Here is a 20,174-nt window from a genome sequence, read left to right as displayed (position 1 = left end):
AGTTCTTCTGTCATATAAGCTGTTCATAGTTGTAGAAGAGATAGAAAAAATGTAAATTGTTCATTATGTGCATTTGATGCTTATTAAACAAAGGGAAAATAAAGTTTAGGGAAATTTCTCACAACTCCAGGTCTCCCTTGTGGGAGGCAGGGACTCAAGTACTTGAACCATCACATTTTGCTTCGTAAGTTTTCTACATTAGCAGGAATCCAGTGGGTCAACCACTGAGCCAAATGTCTGCCCCTACTTTAGTTACTTTTAAACTTTGTGGTTACATTTAGTTTTATCTGATTTTGGCATTTACTTTGAATGTAAGTTAAATGTTTCCATCACCATTTTTTTAAAAAAAGCATTGGAAAGTAGATGGTGTGTGTATGTGTACATGTGTATATGCTTTTTTAAAAAAGATTTATTTATTTATTTGTTATCTGAAAGGCAGAGTTAGAGGAGAGAGAGAGAATCTCTTCCCCAAATGGCTGCAATGGCTGGGGCTGGGCCAGGCTGAAACTGGGAGCCAGGAGCTTCCGGGTCTCCCACATAGGTGCAAAGGTCCAAGTACTTGGGCCATCTTTTGCTGCTTTCCCAGGTACATTAGCAGGGAGCTGGATCAGAAGTAAAGCAGCCATGTCTCAAACTGGCACCCATATGGGATGCTGGTATCACAGGTAGAGGATTAATCTGCCTTGCCACTACCACAACACCAGCCCCAGGTACCTCTTCTAAAATGGAAAGGATTCCTTAAAATGTTATCTTGTCTGCTGATGATACGGGAAAAATGTTTTGTTTCTGTGAAATTGCCAAATCTCTTCAGTTCTCTTTTGAGGCAGCAATTCCATAAGGGCATGTTCTGTAAAACGTGTTCTTATTAATAACATTCTGGTTTTAATTTTTCTCCAGTTTTGATAGCAGGGAGACATCAGTAGAAATGAAGCAAGATGTGCAAATGAAAATTAACCCTTTTACTTTCACCTGCCCCACCTACTCTAAAGTTTTTAGTTAGTGTCCCAGATACACTAGTAAGGCATATAGATATACCAGTTAGAGTTAAATCCATGTGATTGTATAGTACTAACTAATTGATAATGACTAGCGGATGATGGGGCCATAGGCCTGAGCCTTTTTCATTTTCCAGTATACTAGAAACAGGTCAGTTGCAGCTCACCACCTGTTTGAATGTCTGATTTTTCATTTGGTGCTTTTGTATTTTCATCTTAAGATCTTAGCAAAGCAATGTCTCAAGATGGTGCTTCTCAGTTCCAAGAAGTCATTCGACAAGAGCTAGAGTTATCAGTGAAGAAGGAACTAGAAAAAATACTCACAACAGCACCAGCACAGGAGTTTGAGGTAAGGACTCTACAGTGTTTTTTGCTTCATTTATCCACATGCTTAGTTGCTGCTACTGATGGTGGTGACAGTGATGATGGTGGTGCAGCCTGAAATAAGCATGAGTGATAACATCAAAAAAAAATAAGCATTGCTTGACAATTAAGGGTTTTTAAACTTTGGTCGTAAAACAATTAAGTCCTTTTGTTTTGTTTTGTTTTTAAAGATTTATTTATGTGAAAGAGAGAGAGAGAGAGAGAGAGAGAGAGAGAGAGAGAGAGAGAGAGAGAGATATCTTTTATCCACTGGTTCACTCCCCAAATGGCTACAATGGCTGGAGCTGTGCTGATCTGAAGCCAGGAACTTCTTCCAGTTCTCCCATGTGGGTGCAGGGGCCCAAGCACTTGGGTCATAGTCTGCTGCTTTCCCAGGCACATTAGCAGGGAGCTGGATCAGAAGTGGAACATCCAGGACTTGAACCGGCACCTTATGGGATGCCAATGCTGTAGGCCAGGGCTTTAATTGGCTGCACCACAGTGCTGGCCCCCCATTAAGTCTTTTAAAGAATAGAAAGTTTCCAAATTTACCAAAATAATCAGAACATAATTGTACTTCCTTTGTTATGTTTTGATATCATTAGATGGAGAAATAGATATCAGTGTTCAGTTGGAATTAAGAGAAGTTAGTATATTCTCCATACCTTTTACAAAGAGGCAATTCTAACAGAACCATGATATTTTGACAATAAGAAGTCTCTCAGAATTCGAAGGTATTTACTTTTTTAGTTACAATTCAGTAGGTTATCCTTCTCAATTTTCTTATTTTGATTTGTATTTAATATTGAGGTTAGACATGTTCCTTTTTATATTTTTGATAAAGATGAATTTCCACTTAGAAGACATTGAATAAATATATATGAATATATATGTGTGTTTATACACACACGTATCTATGAATATAGAGAACCAGTTGAAATTTCCATCAACTAAATGATGTCAGATTGCATAATACTGGAAGTAAGTGGGGAGGATTATTTGCCGGTATTCCTTTAAATGTGGTTCCTATTAACATTTTAGTTTTCAATTAGGATATTAAAAAAAAAAAAAACTCTACTCCATTTCCTGTTAGTATAAGAATTTCATTTAAAATTATTTTAAATGTATAGTTTGTACCTATTTATGTGAAATACAAAGTATTATCCTGGTTGTAACAATAACTTTTGTTTTCATAGCACACTAAAAAAGATCTTGATGGATTTCGGAAGCTATTCCATAGATTTTTGCAAGAAAAGGGACCTTCTGTGGATTGGGGAAAAATTCAGAGACCTCCAGAAGATTCGGTAAGTTTTAAATTAATGTAAGAAAATTTAAAGTAATTTCTGACAGCAGTTTAACTTCGGAAGTGTGGTAGTGTGGAGGACCTGTAAGAACTATCAAGTCAAATACAGGAATTGCTTTGAATTTACAGACCTCTCATGCTAAAATTAGGGAAATAGTTTTCAGTTACTTTGTTTTCTTTTGGACAACCTCAAAACTTAAAAACCTTATATCTTAACTTTGTAAATGAAGTAATTCTTTGGAAATGTACGTTTTGTACCAAAACACCATCAGAACTTTGCATTGATTCCTTCTTTTTCCTTCCAAACCATTTGATTTCTCATTGTCATGGGATCGTGGTTAGACACTTGGTGAAATCTTAAAGCTCACCTCATGATTTCTACTTAATTTTATGACATTATTTCCCCTGTCTGTCTCATGTGAACCAACATAGCATTCTCTTCACTCTCATATATCCCTGCTTCTGAACTTCTGGGTATGTTGTATTTATGGAATGCCATGGTCTCTTCACCTATTAAAGTCCATTCTTTGAGGCAAATTTGAATGCCTGTACCTCTGTCATCGTCCCCTAGAAAGCTGCACTGAGGAAGAGTAGTCCAGTAGTATCAGAGGCTCAAAACCTTGGCTCTGCTGCTTATGAGCTCTGTGTGAAACATCAAGTGCTTTGTATACCTCACAGGGTTGTTAGAAGGCTTTAGGAAGATAACATGTGGAAAAATTTTAAACCATGATGCGTTTTATAGACATCAGAGGTTATTTCTACAATCCTGTGGCACTTAAGTGTCCTAATTGTTAGTAGGTGTTTGTCAATGTGTTCTTATACTAGATCTTGAGGCTGAGGTGTCCTGAGTGAATGTTTGTTGAAGTGAGTATCTGAGGAACAGGGTTTATAAACATACTGACCTTTCTTCTCTTTCCTGTCAGCTCTTTTGACATCTGCTTCTTGTGGCACTTTGCTCTGTAGGCAGAAATGGAATGATAGAGTGAATAATTATATGTAGATAATTTATCTCTCATGTCTGTAATCTTATATAATCTAGTATTGGTTTAAGAACAGACTACTACCTCTGTTTGTAAAAGTGTTAATGGAACATAGCTCTGATTCAGTATATATCCTCTATGGCAGCTGAAACTGATGAAGTTCCTTTTATATTTTTTCCTAATGAGAAAATCTTACATATAGGTCCTCATTAGGAGTTTTTATTTCCATATATAGAAAATATCTTTTATTTCTTAAACTTTAAAATTTAAAAAATTACTTGCTTATTGTAAAAAGAAAACAAAAATCCTACCTCATTATTCACCTTGAGGAGTCTCTCATTTTTGATATTGAAGTTAAAAATTCCTCTTGCCTATAATTCTTGATAATTATAGTATACTTATTTTTTAGGACCTACTTTTTTGACTTTGATTTTCTTAGCGTGGTGAATGAATTGTGATTTATTTTTCTGCTTATAAGTTGTACAATGAATAATATTTTTTCCCAAAAAAATAATAAAAGAATTTTTCTGGAGAGGTATGTTGTTTAAAAAAGGAACTAGATGTAAATTCAGTCAGATTTTTAAAAATGGGAGCAAGCATGAAATTATAACTTTAGGCACTATTTATCCTCCCCTTAAATACTTACAATTTTTTTCCTAGGAATTATTAGTGATTGAAACCTTACTTATTTAATAATTAATAATGGGGCTAGGTCTACAGTTGTGGTTTTCTCAGTTTTTAAGTCTTTCTTGCTGGTCTGGAAGTCTTGGAGTTTTTTTTGAACTTAATATTTTTCAAATTTAATATTTGAAGATGGAGCCTACCTTGAAGAAAAGCACACAGGCGTGTTACATTCAGTATATTTTAAGGTTCAAGGTCCTACTTTGCCAGTGGGGAAATCTGTATTTTGAGACATGATGACATATAGTAGGGGTTGTTGAAGTGAGAATTGGAGCGTGGGCAAGGAAGGAGAAGAGGGATGAGAATCACCTTGGGATTTTTATAACTCAGTACTTGCCCTCACTCCTCCCCAACAGGGATTCTGATAAATCCTTTCAAGAGATCATACCCATGTAATGAGCTGTGGTTACAATGGGAATACAAATTGGTATAGAAAAAAAGAATATAAATAGAAATTTTGGATGTAATTTGATTTTCATGCACTCCTTTTCTGTTTATATAAATCTAAGTCTTCACTTAAAATGTCTTTATTTTGAAGCCTAGGTTTTGAGCATATTTTTTCCTCTGTAGGTTAGAAACATGCAAGCGAATATAAAGTGTGTGGCTTTTTTAAAAGTTTTGAGCATCTATAAAAAACATGCTTGCGATCCCATATACCCTTAATGTTGAAGGTTTTGAAATGTGAATGTGGAGACAAAAGATGTTGAAATTTCAGCAGTGTCCTGATCTTCATAAAGGCACAAGTATTTTTTGTATATAGTCTGTGTATTAGCAATTTTTCAAGTAATTTTGAGAATATAAATATTGGATTAATGTTTGATCACTGCTAGCATACCCCTCCACTCAAGGTTTTCTTTATCAGATCTTAGATTATATAAAGATCAATTTCCTTGCAAGACAATATTTTTATTTAGCAGACATTAATCTTTTTTTTAATGCAGATGATAGTTTATCTTTCTAATGAAAAATAAATTACTGTGGGAGAAGAGCTGTTTAGAGTCACATTTTTACTGTCAACATCATATCAAAGATGTGTACATAAGCATTGTCATAACAGAAGATCTGTTTTTGTACGTGGGTTGGCAAATTACCAGAGTCAACCATCTAGTTTGTAAAGATTTATTAGGGGCACAGTGCCGTGGCATAGCGGGTTAAGCTGTTGCCTGCAGTGGTAGTATCTCATATGGGAGCCCATTCCTAGCTGTTTCACATCTGATCCAGCTCCCTGCTAATATACCTGGGAAAGCAGTGGAAAATGGCCCAAGGGCTTAGGCCCCTGCCACCGATGTGGGAGACCCAGAAGAAGCTCCTAGCTCCTGGCTTCAGGCTGGCCTAGCCCTGGTCACTGCGGCTATTTGGTGAGTAAACCAGCAAACAGAAGATTGTGCGCGCTCTCTCTCTATAATTCTGCATTTCAAATAAAATAGGTAAATCTTTATATTAAAAAAGGATTATTAGAATATAGCCACATTTAATCATTTACATATTACAGCTGCTGTCATGCTACAATGGCAGAATTAAATAGTTGTGATTAAGACTATATGTCGGCCGGCGCCGCGGCTCACTAGGCTAATCCTCCGCCTAGCGGCGCCGGCACACCGGGTTCTAGTCCCGGTCGGGGAGCCGGATTCTGTCCCGGTTGCCCCTCTTCCAGGCCAGCCCTCTGCTATGGCCAGGGAGTGCAGTGGAGGATGGCCCAGGTGCTTGGGCCCTGCACCCCATGGGAGACCAGGAAAAGCACCTGGCTCCTGGCTCCTGCCATCGGATCAGCGCGGTGCGCCGGCCGCAGCGCGCCGGCCGCGGCGGCCATTGGAGGGTGAACCAACGGAAGACTATATGTCTTGAAAAATCTATATTATACACTGTCTAGTTCTTTATGGAAAAACATAGCCGACCCCACTTTAGTACATTTTTTAAAATGAAAGTCTGAAGTAGTTTTCTTCTTTTGACCCAAAAAACTGACCCCAAAAGCTTTTGTCAATTCAGAGTATCATTTTTAGACAAAATCATTTTTCATAAATTTGAGATTGAAGGACATTCAATTTATGTTGTCAGATTTTACTCTTGCTTATTACTCTGTTGATATTTTAATGCTCAGTGAACACATAGATGCTTTTTAAATAGTCCATTGAATCCATATTTTATTGACTTATGACTAAAAATAACACAATTTATGGTGTTAGGGCAAATGTTCAGCACCGACTTGGTTAATGAAACAAATGTTATAATTCAAATTATCTTAATATTTATGTAACTTTTTTTTTTAAAGATATGTTAAGACTAGTATTTTAGAGTATAGCAAGGAAGGACCAGCCAGCATATGGAGCTTCAGGTGACCATTTTATTGTTGAGAGTGTCTTGGCCCTGGCCAAGCTTATGTGTTGGGGATGGAGAGGAATGGGAAATAAACCAAAAAAGGGAGAAGTTTTCGAGCCTACTTGAGATGCTGAAGCGGACAGGTTTTTCTGAGTCCTACTTTAAAAAAAAGATGCTATCACCTGGCTAGCTCTGACCTCTGGTAATGATGCACTCTCATTTCTGTGAAGAATATTCTCTAAACAAATACATTAAGTATAAAAAATTTTATTTTCATTTTATTTGAAAGACACACACACACACACACACACCCCTACCTTCCATTCACTGGGTCACTCTCCAAATGCCCGCAACAGCCAGGAATAGACCAAACTGAAGCCAGAAGCCCAGAACTCAACCCAGGTCTCCCAAGAACTTGAGCCATCATTTACAGCTTCCTAGAGGATGCATTAGTTGGAAGCTTCATCAGAAGTGGAGTAGCCAGTACTTAGAATCCTAGCACTCAAATATGGAATGTGTACCTTGTAAGCAACAATTTAACCACTATTCCAAATGCATGCCTCAGACTTTTTGTTTAGATAAACTCAAGAGGCTGAGATTGTTTTTGTGACTAGAAAGAAGAAGAGAGAGAATTGGCAATGAAGAGAATATCATGCATCAATGTGGTATTTACCTCCAACAGATTTTTTGTTTTATTCCATAAAAATATCTGAGAGTTTTCCTTCCTTTATTCTATCAGTACTAAAACATTAAAATGTGTCTATTTAAATGAAAGGCATTTTGAAAAACTTATATATGTGCAGAGTACAAAACAATGAAATTTTTTTTTCCTGAAGGTGAGCCACAGTACACTCTGCATCTGAAGTATGCACATTTTTCTGAAAGACTTACTGGAGGCCACGTGGTCAGGGATATGACACAGGGTGATTGAGTCTGAGCATGTGGTCAGCTAAGGGGAAAGTCATTAGAGACTTGTTTTGTGTGTATGATAAAGTAAGATCCTAAATGTAAAAGTATTTCATAAAAATGAAATGACTTTTAACAAGATAATCCTGAGGATGTGACCGAATACCAAAGTTCTTTTTTCTTAACATAAAAATTTAAAATTATAGTGTATAGAAATACCAGTCTAAGCAAATATATTACTAGTAATTTCGCAAAATACTGCCAAAGCTCTCATTCCTTACCTTTGATTCTATAATGAACTGAACAGTCTTTGATTTTTCCCTGAGACTACCTTCCTTCACATGCCTTTGTATATAGGACCTTTGTTTTAGGGAGGGGGACCTGATTAAGGAACAGACAACAGACCTGTGATTCCTTTTTTTTTTTTTTTATGATTTATTTATTTGAAAGTTAGAGTGAGAGGGGGAGAGAGGGAGAGAATTCTTCGATCCGCTGGTTCACTCCCCAAATGGCTGGCAATGGCTGGCTGGGGCTGGGCCAGGCTGTAGCCAGGAGCTTCTGGGTCTCCCACATGGGTGGCAGGGGCCCAAGTTCCTGGGCCATCTTCTGCTGCTTTTCCCGGCCATTAGCAGGGAGCTGGATTGGAATTGGAGGAGCAGGGACACAAACCACACTCACAGGAAATGCTAGCATCGTAGGCAATGGCTTTACTTTCTGTGGCACAATGCTGGCCCCAGGCCTCTGATTCTTAATTCCATTCTGGTTACTTATTTATAATTTTGTTTTAGAAATAGCAATGTTAAATACGTGGAACTTTAATGGCAATTCCATATTAAGTTTGAAAGGGCCGGCGCCGTGGCTCACTAGGCTAATCCTCCGCCTTGCGGCGCCGGCACACCGGGTTCTAGTCCCAGTCGGGGCGCCGGATTCTATCCTGGTTGCCCCTCTTCCAGGCCAGCTCTCTGCTGTGGCCAGGGAGTGCAGTGGAGGATGGCCCAAGTACTTGGGCCCTGCACCCCATGGGAAACCAGGATAAGTACCTGGCTCCTGCCATCGGATCAGCGCGGTGCGCCGGCCGCAGCGCGCCGCGGCGGCCATTGGAGAGTGAACCAACAGCACAGGAAGACCTTTTTCTCTGTCTCTCTCTCTCACTGTCCACTCTGCCTGTCAAAAAAAGGAAAAAAAAAAGTTTGAAAGACTCTTGGTATTATTGTACCGGGGTCTTTAACTGTTGCCCTTGTATTGAGAGTTGTGGACATTACAGTCCTGCACAATAGAACTCCTTGGAAAAATCGTAAGTGGGTCTAAGGTAGTAGTACTACTCTTTGAACTTTATCATTTTCTCCACTCCACCTTCCAGCCCACAGAGTTCCTTTGAACTTGCCATGTATGTCATAGGGCCAGTGACACCTAACATAATTTTAGTTTTATACTTAAAGCTTATCTTTTATGTAAGCATCTTATGACTTAAAATTGGATAAGAAAATATATTTGTAAGGTTATTTTTTTAAAGATTTATTTTATTTATTTGAAAGACAGAGTTAGAGAGAGGTCTGCCGTCTGCTGGTTCACTCCCCAGATCTGGAGCTATGCTGATCCCAAGTCAGGAGCCAGGAGCTTCTTCCAGGTCTCCCATGTGGGTGCAGGGTCCCAAGCACTTGGGCCATTTTATGCTGCTTTCCCAGGCCATAGCAGAGAGCTGGATCGGAAGTGGAGCCGCCGGTTCTCGAACCGGCACCCGTATGGGATGCCAGCACCGCAGGACATTAACCCTCTGCTACAGCGCTGGCCCCTGTAAGTTTATTTTATCACATGTCTTGTCACTGGTACAGCTGTGGGGGAATTTGCATTGTCTTTATTTAAGAAAGGATATTACAAATCTGGTTGATACGGGGAGAATTTTTACATAAAACAGAAGTGATCCTTGCTTATCTCTTGTCCTTTCTGCCTGAAAATTCCTTTCAAAATCTCTAATTCTTTTTCTTTGTTCTAGATTATATTTCCACTTGTCTCACTATATAAGACAAGATAAGGCTAGAATGTTTATCTCAGTTTGGGAGGTCTTTGTAGGAATTGCAGGTCCTTCATAGTTTGCTTAAAATTATAGATAAAACTGTGCATCAGTATACTTTTTTTTTTGTAAGTAGATTGCCTTCCTTTCTTCAGATTCTCAAAAAGTGTTAATGATCTATAAAGCTTGAGAACTATGTCTTAGAATCTCACTTAAGAAACATTTATCAGGTGCCTCCTACCAAGCACTATCTGGATGCTGGATCTACAAAAACAAGCCTTGGGGCTGGCCCTGCTGCTCAATAGGCTAATCCTCCATCTGCGGCACCAGCACCCCGGGGTCTAGTCCCGGTCAGGGCGCAAGATTGTGTCCCAGTTGCTCTTCTTCCAGTCCAGCGCTCTGCTGTGGCCCGGGAATGCAGTGGAGGATGGCCCAAGTCCTTGGGCCCTGCACCTGCGTGGGAGACCAGGGGAAGCACCTGGCTCCTGGCTTCGGATCAGCACGGTGTGCCGGCCGCAGTAGCCATTGGGGGGTGAACCAACAGAAAAAGGAAGACCTTTCTCTCTGTCTCTCTCTCTCTCTCTCACTGCCCACTCTGCCTGTCAAAAAAAAACAAAAACAAAAAAACAAGCCTTGGTCTCTTAGCATTTTGACCCCATATTTATGGAGGATATGTATTCACAGCTAAGTGCAGAACAGTATGATAAGCAGTCCACAGGGTGTTATGGAAGTATCTATCAACTAGCTCAGAGTCCCAAGAAAGACCATCTGGCATTTAGGTAGTCTGCTAGGGTGACCGGGAGGCAAGACTTCTCTGAAAATGCAGAGAAAAATTTTGAGAATAGTAGGAATCTAAAAGTCATAAGCTTAATGCATGTAGTTTTTGTGGTGGAGTATATGGTAGCTGTGTCTGCTCCATGTCCAGAGTCAGAATGAAGGCCCTGAGAATGTCAGGTTCTTTGCTTGCCATTGCATCATCTGTTCACTGGCTGAGGATCTCTCCCTTCTCTGGGTAGTTGTGTTGGGGATATGTCAAAAACTGCAGTTTCGGGGCTGGCGCCGTGGCTCACTTGGTTAATCCTCCGCCTGTAGTGCCAGCATCCCATATGGGCACCGGTTCTAGTCCCGGTTGCTCCTCTTCCAGTCCAGGTCTCTGCTTTGGTCCGGGAAGGCAGTGGAGGATGGCCCAAGTGCTTGGGCCCTGCACCCGCGTGGAAGACCAGGAAAAGCACCTGGCTCCTGGCTTCAGATCGGCACAGCACACCAGCTGTAGCGGCCATTTGAGGGGTGAACCAACGGAAGGAAGGCCTTTCACTCTGGCTCTCTCTCTCACTGCCTAACTCTGTCTGTCTAATAGTAAAGAAAAAAAAAAAAAAAACCTGCAGTTTCCATTAAGAGAGATAGCAATGGTAGAAGATTGGAACAGAATTTTGAAACCACACTTCATGGTATGAATGAACTCAGTTGGTCTAAATTAACTCAAAGAGTTGGTTTAGATTTTTTAATGTAAAACATCAACCCAATTTAGTTAGCTGAAATATGCTTATTATTGTTTTTGGTTTAAATTGTGATAAACAGACCTTGTAAGATAAATCAACATTTTAGCTACTTATGATTTTTTTATTGTTAAGTTTATTCAGGTATAAATCACCTGAATTTTGACTAATCATATAGCTGTGTAACTATCACAACAATCAGTATACAGAACTTTCTCATCATTCCCACACAGTTCCTTTGTTCCCCTTTAAAGCGTGCTTCTTTACAGGTCTCTGGTCCCCACTTTACCTCTTCCCTTAAACACACAAGCTAATGTGTATCTTTCTAAAATACTAGTTTTTTTCCTTATTGATAGTTTCCTTATTTGACTAGTTTTTCCTTCTACTAAGGAAGAAGTCAGCATAGCCTCCACCCTCAGTTTTATGTTATCTGACTTGCCCTTGCCTTGCATCCACTCACCTCTACATGCCCGTTAGTGCTCCATAAAAATTTCTTTTTACAGCCCCTGGCCTTTTTTCCCTTCCCCACCCGCTTCACTCTGGGATTTCTCCCACAATGTGAATTATATAACTAAACTAACAATGTACTTTATATTGCATTAATCACTGGCTGTTCAATACCTCAGTTTAAAGCTAGTATTCAACATAAACAGGATGATGTTGAAACCTTCAGTTTGATCTTTCCAGGAGTATTACATTTATTCAGAAGCCTTTCTTGTCCAGGGTTGGGACAACAGGAGAGTTGGCTTATAGGGGAGACAGAAAGTGATTTTAGTGAAAAACTGGTTCTGGTCACCAAAGCAGGTTGTGACATAAACAAGTTGATGTTTGGACCTTCCATTTCCTCCATTAGCATTTTCTAGTTCCCTGGATTATCTATGTTTGTCCTCTCTATCCTTTCACCCTACCTGATAAGACTATGGGCCAGTTGCCTTAGGAGGTTGACTAATTTTATGACTTCAGCTGACATCAATTAAAGTATCAAGTGTTTGAATTTCTATTACCATCTATATATATATTACCTTTACCTTTTACAGTTAAAAAATACTTGAAGTCTTTAAGCTTCTTAGAACTTTTATAAAAATTTCTAGGTTACAGTAAAAGGCTTGTGCTTTGTGCTTGTGCTTTGTAGGCTCATTTGTCATGTATAACCACACTGTTTTTGTTTATGTCTTTCAAATAAATAAAATAAATCTTTTTTTTTAAAAGAGAGTTAGAGAAGCCTTCATCTGTTGGTTCACTTCCCAGATGGCTGCAACGGCTGGAGCTGGGCTGATCAGAAGCCAGGAGCCAGGAGCTTCCTCCAGGTCTCCCACGTGGGTGCAGGGGCCCAAGCACTTGGGCCATCCTTCACTGCTTTCCCAGGCCATCAGCAGGGAGCTGAATCAGAAGTGGAGCAGCTGGGACCATCCATATGGGATGTTGCCAATGCAGGCCAGGGCTTTAACCCACTGCACCACAGAGCTGGCCCATATGTCTTGTCTTCTGCGTTTTCTGCCAGTTCTTTTATTGCTGGCTCTTCTCTAGTTTACTAGGTTTAAGGTTCACAGTTTGGAATATTATCATTTTATATCTCATTTTGGGCATTGATACAGATTTTTTTTAGATTTATTTATTTGAAAGGCAGAAATAGAAGGGGGAGAAAGAGGGAGAGGAAGGGAGGGAGAGCGAGGAGGGAAGGAGAAGGGTAAAGAGTATCTTTCATTCATTGGTTCACTCCCCAAATGGGAAGGCTGAAACCACGTAGAGACAGGGGCCCAAGTACTTGGGCCATCTTCCGCTGCTTTCCCAGGCGCATTAGGAGAAAGCTGAATGTAAAATGGAGCAGCTGGCGTCCATATGGGATGCCCGCACTGCAGGTGTAGGATTAACCTTCTTAGGCCACAGCACATTGCTATAATTTTTAATGGAAAGGCAGTAGGTATGGGAGTTTGAGAAGCAAAAATATCAGGAGTAAGAAACAAAATGTCCTAAATCAGTTAACATGTGAAAATGAATAAGTGAGAAGCAATTTACAATATGTGTTTTTAAAATAAACTCTTAATTTTAAAATAGTTTGATTTATATAAATGTTGCAAAAATAATATTGTTACTTACTAAAAGCATTATAAAGCTATGCAAGCTAATTTTTGTTACCTGTTTCCCATTTTTAAACTTACTGCTGAGTCAAAACGAACATGAGATAATTACGAAGTACTCACAGAATCTTTATTCCAAATTCAAAACTGAAAGTACGTGAAAGGTAACCGGGAAGAAACGTGAAGTGTATGAAGTATACCTATAGCTAGACTAAGTATGAGAAAGGTGAAACTAGTCCATTAAACATAGATTTCTATCTCTGGATGGGCTTGTTTTGTTTTTGTTTTTGTTTTTTTTAAAAGATTTATTTACTTAAAGGCAGAGTTAGAGAGAAAGAAAGAGATTCCATCTGCTGGTTCATTCTCCAAATGGCTGCAACAATTAGGGCTGAAGTCAGGAGCCAGGAGCTTCTTCTGAGTCTCCCATGTGGGTGTAAGGGCCCAAGCATTTGGGCCATTCTCCACTGTTTTCCCAGGTATACTAGCAGGGAGTTGGACTAGAAATGGAGCAGCCAGGACTCAAACCAGCACCCACATGGGAAGCTGGCATTGCAGGTGGCAGCTTAACCTTTACAGCACAACGCCAGCCTCAAGATTAACTCATTTAAGAAAGGTCCCTTCATGATTACCTAGTCCTAAGGCTCTCAGTAGATTGGAAAGTATTCTATTTCAAGAGCATGAGACATGATTTCAAAGTTCTTGTTTTTAGTTTGTTTGCTCTTAATTTTTTTAATGAAGCAAAGGTGTAACCATTGCCCATTTAAAACAAAAAACCTGTAAATACCTATGTATGAGCTCTGTATGCCATAGTAATAATTATCAAGTGGATGCTTATGTCAAGCATTGTACTGAGACTTTATGTTTGAGATCTCATTTAATATTTTACAACACACTTAGAAAATAGTCACTGTCACTAAGCTTATCTTACCAAAGAGGAAACTTAAGTTCAGAGTAACTTGCCTAAGGAGGCCTGATTTGAACCAGGCTTGTAGTCAGACACCAAAGACTGATTTTGTAGTAATGAAGGAGCTCTTCAAGGAGGACTGGCCTGTTTTTGTCTGTGATGCACTGAATGTGGCGTACTTTATGTGTTTATCCAGAACAGTAATAACAACGGCTGTAGGCATTTATTCAACACTAATGTGCCTAGCATTGATCTCAGCTTTTTTCATGTATTTATGTGATCCTCAGTCAATTCAAAGAGCTCATATTATCCCTGTTTAACAATGAAAGACACTGGGGATGAGACAGATTGAGTTATCCACAGAAGATCCCTTAACTAAGAAGCCAGAATTAGGCCCAGATCTACCTGATGCCAGACCCTTAACCACTATGGTATATTAGAACAGTCACCAGTCGCCATCAGTGTTTGAAAGGAATTTGAAAATCTTAACAGCATGGTCTGCCCATCATTTCTCCATCTGAACTATTGCATTGACTCCACTCCTTCCCTTTAGAGCCTAAAATACCTTCCTTTCTCTTCGAAGTTTTTCTGGTAATACATTTAACAAGTATTTATTGAATACCATATGGTAGGCATTTATCTAGGCATTGATATATGAGTGAACAAAATAGACAAGTGCTAACACTCATGAAACTTCATTCTAGTAGGAGAGGTAAGCATAAACACCTAAATAAGATAGTTTTAAAGACAAATTTGCTATTGCTGCTGTCCTGGCCCAGGTTTACTCTCAATAGTTAAATTTCCCTAGCTGAAGCCCCCCCCCCCTTTTTTTTCACATGAGGCTATGGAAATATTTATTAATTTATTTTTTAATTTTTAAAATTTTTGGTTTTTTGGAAAAGATGTCAGTTTCACTTATATATAGTAAATTTTAAAATCACAGATCATTAAAACTGTAGTAACATATTATTTTAAATTAACCATTTTATTTGAGAGAGAGAAAGACATAAAGAACAAGCTGGTTCTCATCTTTTGGTTCATTCCCCAAATGCCCACAATGGCCAGAGAGGTGGAATGAAAAACCAAGAGCTCAATCCAGGCCTCCCACATGGGTGGCAAGAACCCAACTACTTGAGCCATCCGCATTGCATCACAGGGTCTGCATTAGCAGGAAGCTAGCACTGGGGCCTCAGGCTAGAGTTGAACCCTGGTACTCTGATGTGGGATGCAGGCATTCTAACTGTGGTGTCTCCCCACTAGACCAAACTACTGCTCTCATTCATTACTTTCTTCATATTTATCAAATAATTATCTTAATTATTAGAAATGCAAAAATAAAGACAACTAGTTGCTGCTCTTAAAGGGCTCGTAGTGCTTCCTAACCATTCCCATGTAATGACGTACTTATAAAATAGCATAAATACAAGAGCCTAGCTTGGGGGAGAACTTGTTGCTGCTTCAAGCTCTGGCTAGTTGCTTGAGGCCTGAAACAATCAATAATAGACATTCAATAGCAAACTAGTTTTGAATTTTTGGCTTAAGGGTGAGAGGTTTGAAAAAAGATGAGGGATGGGAAAAGCTATGAGCGTGGTTCAGTAGACACTTTAATTAAACTTGATTCCACTTATATTACATGGTGTTCTTCAGTCCTTTAAATCTTTGTGTTTACTCTTTCTTTTTTTTCCCCCAAAGATTTATTTCTGTTTGAAAATAAAGCTACAGAAAGAAGGAGAGACAGAGATCTACCATCCCTTGATTCACTCCCAAAATGGCCTCAGTGGCCAGGGCTGGGCCAGGCCAAAGCTGGGAACCAGGAGCTTCATCCTGGTCTACATAGATACATGGGCCCAGTGCATTAACAGGGAGCTGAATTGGAAATAGAGCAGCTGGAACTCAAAAACCAGTGCTTGTATAGGATGACGGTACTGCAGGCAGCATCTTTACCCACTATGCCACAACACCAGCCCCAAGTTTACTTTTTTTTTTTTTTTTAAGATTTATTTATTTGAAAGGCAGAGTTAACAGAGGCAGAGGCAGAGAGAAAGAGAGAAAGATCTTGCATCCATTGGTTCGTTCCCCAAACAGGCGTAACGGCTGGAGCTAGGCTGATCTGAGGCCAGGAGCTACTTCCAGGTCTCCCACCTGGGTGCAGGGGCCCAAAGACATGGGCCATCTTCCACTGCTTTTCCCAGGCCATAGCAGAGCTAGATTGAAAGTGGAGCAACTGGGACTCCAACTCGCATCCATATGGGATGCAGCAGCTTTACCTGCTATGTCACAGTGCCAGCCCTGCTTTCTGTTATATGTGAGTTCTTCTCTCACTTGAATGGCTTGCTTACCAAAAATTAGTTGTTTATGTCCAAACCTGTTCGTGCAAGTTATCTTTGTGATAATATAATATAAGTAAACTTTATAAAAACCAGTGAGAAAGGTCGAAAAAAGTTATTTCTATGAGAACCGAGTTGCATGTTTTGGGAAAAAGGATAAAGATGAGTAGCAAAAAGAAAAAGTTAAATTATGTATTGGTGAGACAACTAAGAAAACTTGGAAACTGCATACATCTGGAGTGATTCTTCTGCATCAAGATTGATTCACAGATGTTTAAGTTCCTGATCTACTTGGAAGAAACAAACTGGAAATCACAGGATGGCATGGTTTGCATCAGAAAAATGACAGAATTCTGGTCAACAGATTCATACTGCACTTAAGGAAAAGAAATTAGTCAATGAATATATGTTGATTTGTAAAAAGTTAAACTAGTTAATGTGTAGAAAACATTTTCATGATTTTGCACTTGAACTATTTGTCTTTTTCCAGAATGTTTTAAATAAGTGAGTTTCTGATATATGAGCCAAATATAGTAGGAAGAACAGCTAATGAGTTATAGAAGTCCTGTCTAAGCAAGCCAAAGATGGAGAGGTGTTGTTAGAGTAAAAGTTTGCCCCACCCCTCCCCAAAACAAAAACAAATCAGAGGTGGACATGCCAAAGCTGAAGAAAACATGGTTCCACAAAAGCCCCAAGGTGTGAGCAAGCGGAAGGTCCTCTAATAGAGAGCAATGTCAGTGAGGGCAAGCAAGGGAAATAGGGGCCATGTCATTAGGAGGGAGCATTTTGGCTGAACTGAGAAGCTGCTGGAAAACACAGGAGATGAGAGGTCGTGAACCTTATAGCAGGCTTGATAGAATGTGTTTCTAGGAGAAAAGTAGGGAGTGAGTGTGCTTTAATATCTTAAGTCTAAGACTCCACATTTCTTAGGGTTCTTGGTCACTATTAGAGAAATGGGTTCTTTTAATTTTCCCTGTTGCGTTTCGTTTTGTTTCTTTTTTAACTCTGTCAAGGCTAGCTAACTTTCTTAAAATTTAATTTGTATGTATTTATGATATGTTATGAGAATTTTCATAATTTTTAAATCCCTAATTTCATGATAGTGAGCTACAATATTCCTGATCATATGGTTAGTCAACAGGGTCTAAGAAATGACCTTATGCTTAGTATAAATCACTGTAAACTTGTCTCATTACTAAGACCACTTACATATGTATACTGAATTCATTCCACTTTCAGTGTCTTCACATTTTTCTAGTTTGGCAGCAATGACAGTGAGGTTTAAAACTCAGACTCTAGGGGCCGGCATTGTGGCATAGTGGGCTAAGCCTCCGCCTATGGTACCAGCATCCCATATGGGCGCTGGTTCTTATCCCATTGGCTCCTCTTCTGATCCAGGTGTCTGCTATGGCCTGGAAAAGCAGTAGAAATGGTCCAAGTGATTGGGCCTCTGCACCCACATGGGAAACTCAGATAGGCCCAGCTCTGGCTGTTACAGCCATTTGGGGAGTGAACCAGTAGTTGGAAGACCTTTCTCTCTGTCTCTCTCTCTCTGTCTATAACTGTGCCTCTCAAGTAAATAAATAAAATTTTTAAAAAAAACCTTCAGAGTCCAGAGATTTAAATCCTATCTTCCTTACTTTTTAGCTATATAACATCGGGCAGTTTATTTAGCTGTTTCAAGTCTCAGTTTCCTCACTCATAAAAACACATAGTAAAAGTAGCTACTTTGTTGAATTTTAATGAAAATTTTGAGAATACATTTGTGCCAGGCACTCTGATAAAGGCTCAACAAAAATTTGTTGTTGTTGCACATTCAATAAATATTTATTTAGTACTTACTATCTGTTAAGGTATTATGCTGGATGTAATAAAAACAATAGAATTATATTTGATTACATGATGTTTCTTTTTAGAAGTCTAACTTTCGGGGCTGGGACTGTGGCTCACTTGGTTAATCCTCCGCCTGAGGCGCTGGCATCCCATATGGGCACCGGGTTCTAGTCCTGGTTGCTCCTCTTCCTGTCCTGCTCTCTGTTGTGGCCCAAGAGGGCAGTGGAGGATGGCCCAAGTGCTTGGGCCCCTGCACCCACTTGGAAGACCAGGAAGAAGCACCTGGCTCCTGGCTTTGGATCGGCGCAGCGCTGGCCGTAGCGGCTATTTGGGGAGTGAACCAGCAGAAAGAAGACCTTTCTCTGTCTCTCTCTCTTACTGTCTATAACTCTACCTGTCAAATAAAAAAGTCTAACTTTCATATTTATATGTTCTATTTGTCTTTGTTAAAATATATTTTATATATTACTACTTATATGTCACTTATATTTAATATTTTAATATTTTTATGTTTAATTTTTAGCAAAATATTTTCAAGTAGATGAGCTGTAATTCATATCCCTGTTTTTCTCTTATCAGATGTGTTGTTAGTCTGCTGTTTTCATTGTGTTAGAAAAATTCATCTACCTTAACAAAATTTCCATATTTTTTTTAAAGATTTATTTTATTTGCGGCTGGCGCCGCGGCTCAATAGGCTAATCCTCTGCCTTGCGGCGCCGGCACACCGGGTTCTAGTCCCAGTCGGTGCACCGGATTCTGTCCCTGTTGCCCCTCTTCCAGGCCAGCCCTCTGCTGTGGCCCGGGAGTGCAGTGGAGGATGGCCCAAGTGCTTGGGCCCTGTACCCGCATGGGAGACCAGGAGAAGCACCTGGCTCCTGGCTTAGGATCAACGCGGTGCGCTGGCCGCAGCATGCCGGCCACGGTGGCCATTGGAGGGTGAACCAACGGCAAAAAAAAAGGAAGACCTTTCTTTTCTGTCTCTCTCTCTCTCTCACTGTCCACTCTGCCTGTCAAAAATAAATAAATAAATAAATAAAAGATTTATTTTATTTGAAAGGCAGAGAGAGAGATGGAGGTCTTGCATCTTCTGGTTCATTCCCCAAATGACCACAAGGGCCGGACTAGGCCAATCTGAAGCCAGAAGCCTAGAGCTTCTTCCAGGTCTCCCACATGGGTGCAGGGACCCAAGCACTTGGGCCATCCTCTGCTGCTTTCCCAGACCATAGCAGAGAGCTGGATCAGAAGAGCAGCTGGGACTAGAACTGGCACTCATATGGGCAGAGGATTACCTGTGCCACATTGCCAGCCCCTACACATAAATCTTTAGCATTCCTGAATTAATTTCTAAGAATAAACTTTCAGAAATGGTTTTTGTTCAGAAGATACAAACTTTTCAAATGAAGTTCTTACTACATAATTCAGATTGCTTTCTAGGAAGAGTATGCCAATTTATACTTCCATTCATATCAATTTATTGATTCAATAGCTGTTTATTGAGCATGAACTATAAATTAGCAGAGAACTATACTAATAAAGCATAACCCTCATCTAGTTTATAGTTTACATAATCTAGTGCAGGAGTAGACAATAAAAATTATTTAATCTCAGGAAGCAAACTAAAGAAAGGTAAAGTAAGAGAATGAAGGGAGTAGAGGCAATATTTTAGAGTAGGTAGAGAAAACCTCTCTGAGTTGGTATTTGAGTATAGATTTACAATCTGTTTATTGTTACTTTCACAGAATTTTAAAATTAAGCATTGCATATTGTTACTTACAAGTTGCCAGTTTAAATGAAAAACACTTTTAAATATTCATTTGTGTCTTTATTTGGTTATTAGGTTGAGTTTTTTCCATTGGCTGTTTGTGTTAATTGCTATTAGAAATATTTAATATAGAACTACCCCTTTTGCTTATTATAATTGGTTACCGGATTTGAATTGCTATGATGCCTTACAAAAAGGCACAGTATTCAAGTTTGGCCA

The 20,174-nt window shown here is 39.5% G+C and overlaps 1 protein-coding gene across 6 annotated transcripts in view; it reads left to right on the top strand.

Moving 5' to 3' along the window:
• The window catches only part of UGP2 (UDP-glucose pyrophosphorylase 2), a 67,108-nt gene that overhangs the window by 14,245 nt on the left and 32,689 nt on the right, over positions 1-20,174 (top strand). For all 6 annotated transcript variants that reach the window (XM_008254344.5, XM_008254342.5, XM_008254345.4 and 3 more), the window contains exons 2-3: positions 1,217-1,344; positions 2,555-2,662. In XM_008254344.5, the coding sequence (XP_008252566.1) occupies positions 1,231-1,344; positions 2,555-2,662 (222 nt within the window). In that variant the 5' untranslated portion in view covers positions 1,217-1,230. The remainder of the gene's footprint in view (positions 1-1,216; positions 1,345-2,554; positions 2,663-20,174) is intronic.

The sequence above is a fragment of the Oryctolagus cuniculus genome, chromosome 2, assembly GCF_051225735.1.
Source record: "Oryctolagus cuniculus isolate XC-2025 breed Fujian yellow rabbit chromosome 2, ASM5122573v1, whole genome shotgun sequence".
Taxonomy (NCBI): Eukaryota; Metazoa; Chordata; class Mammalia; order Lagomorpha; family Leporidae; genus Oryctolagus; species Oryctolagus cuniculus.
This window is presented reverse-complemented; position numbering and strand designations above follow the sequence as displayed.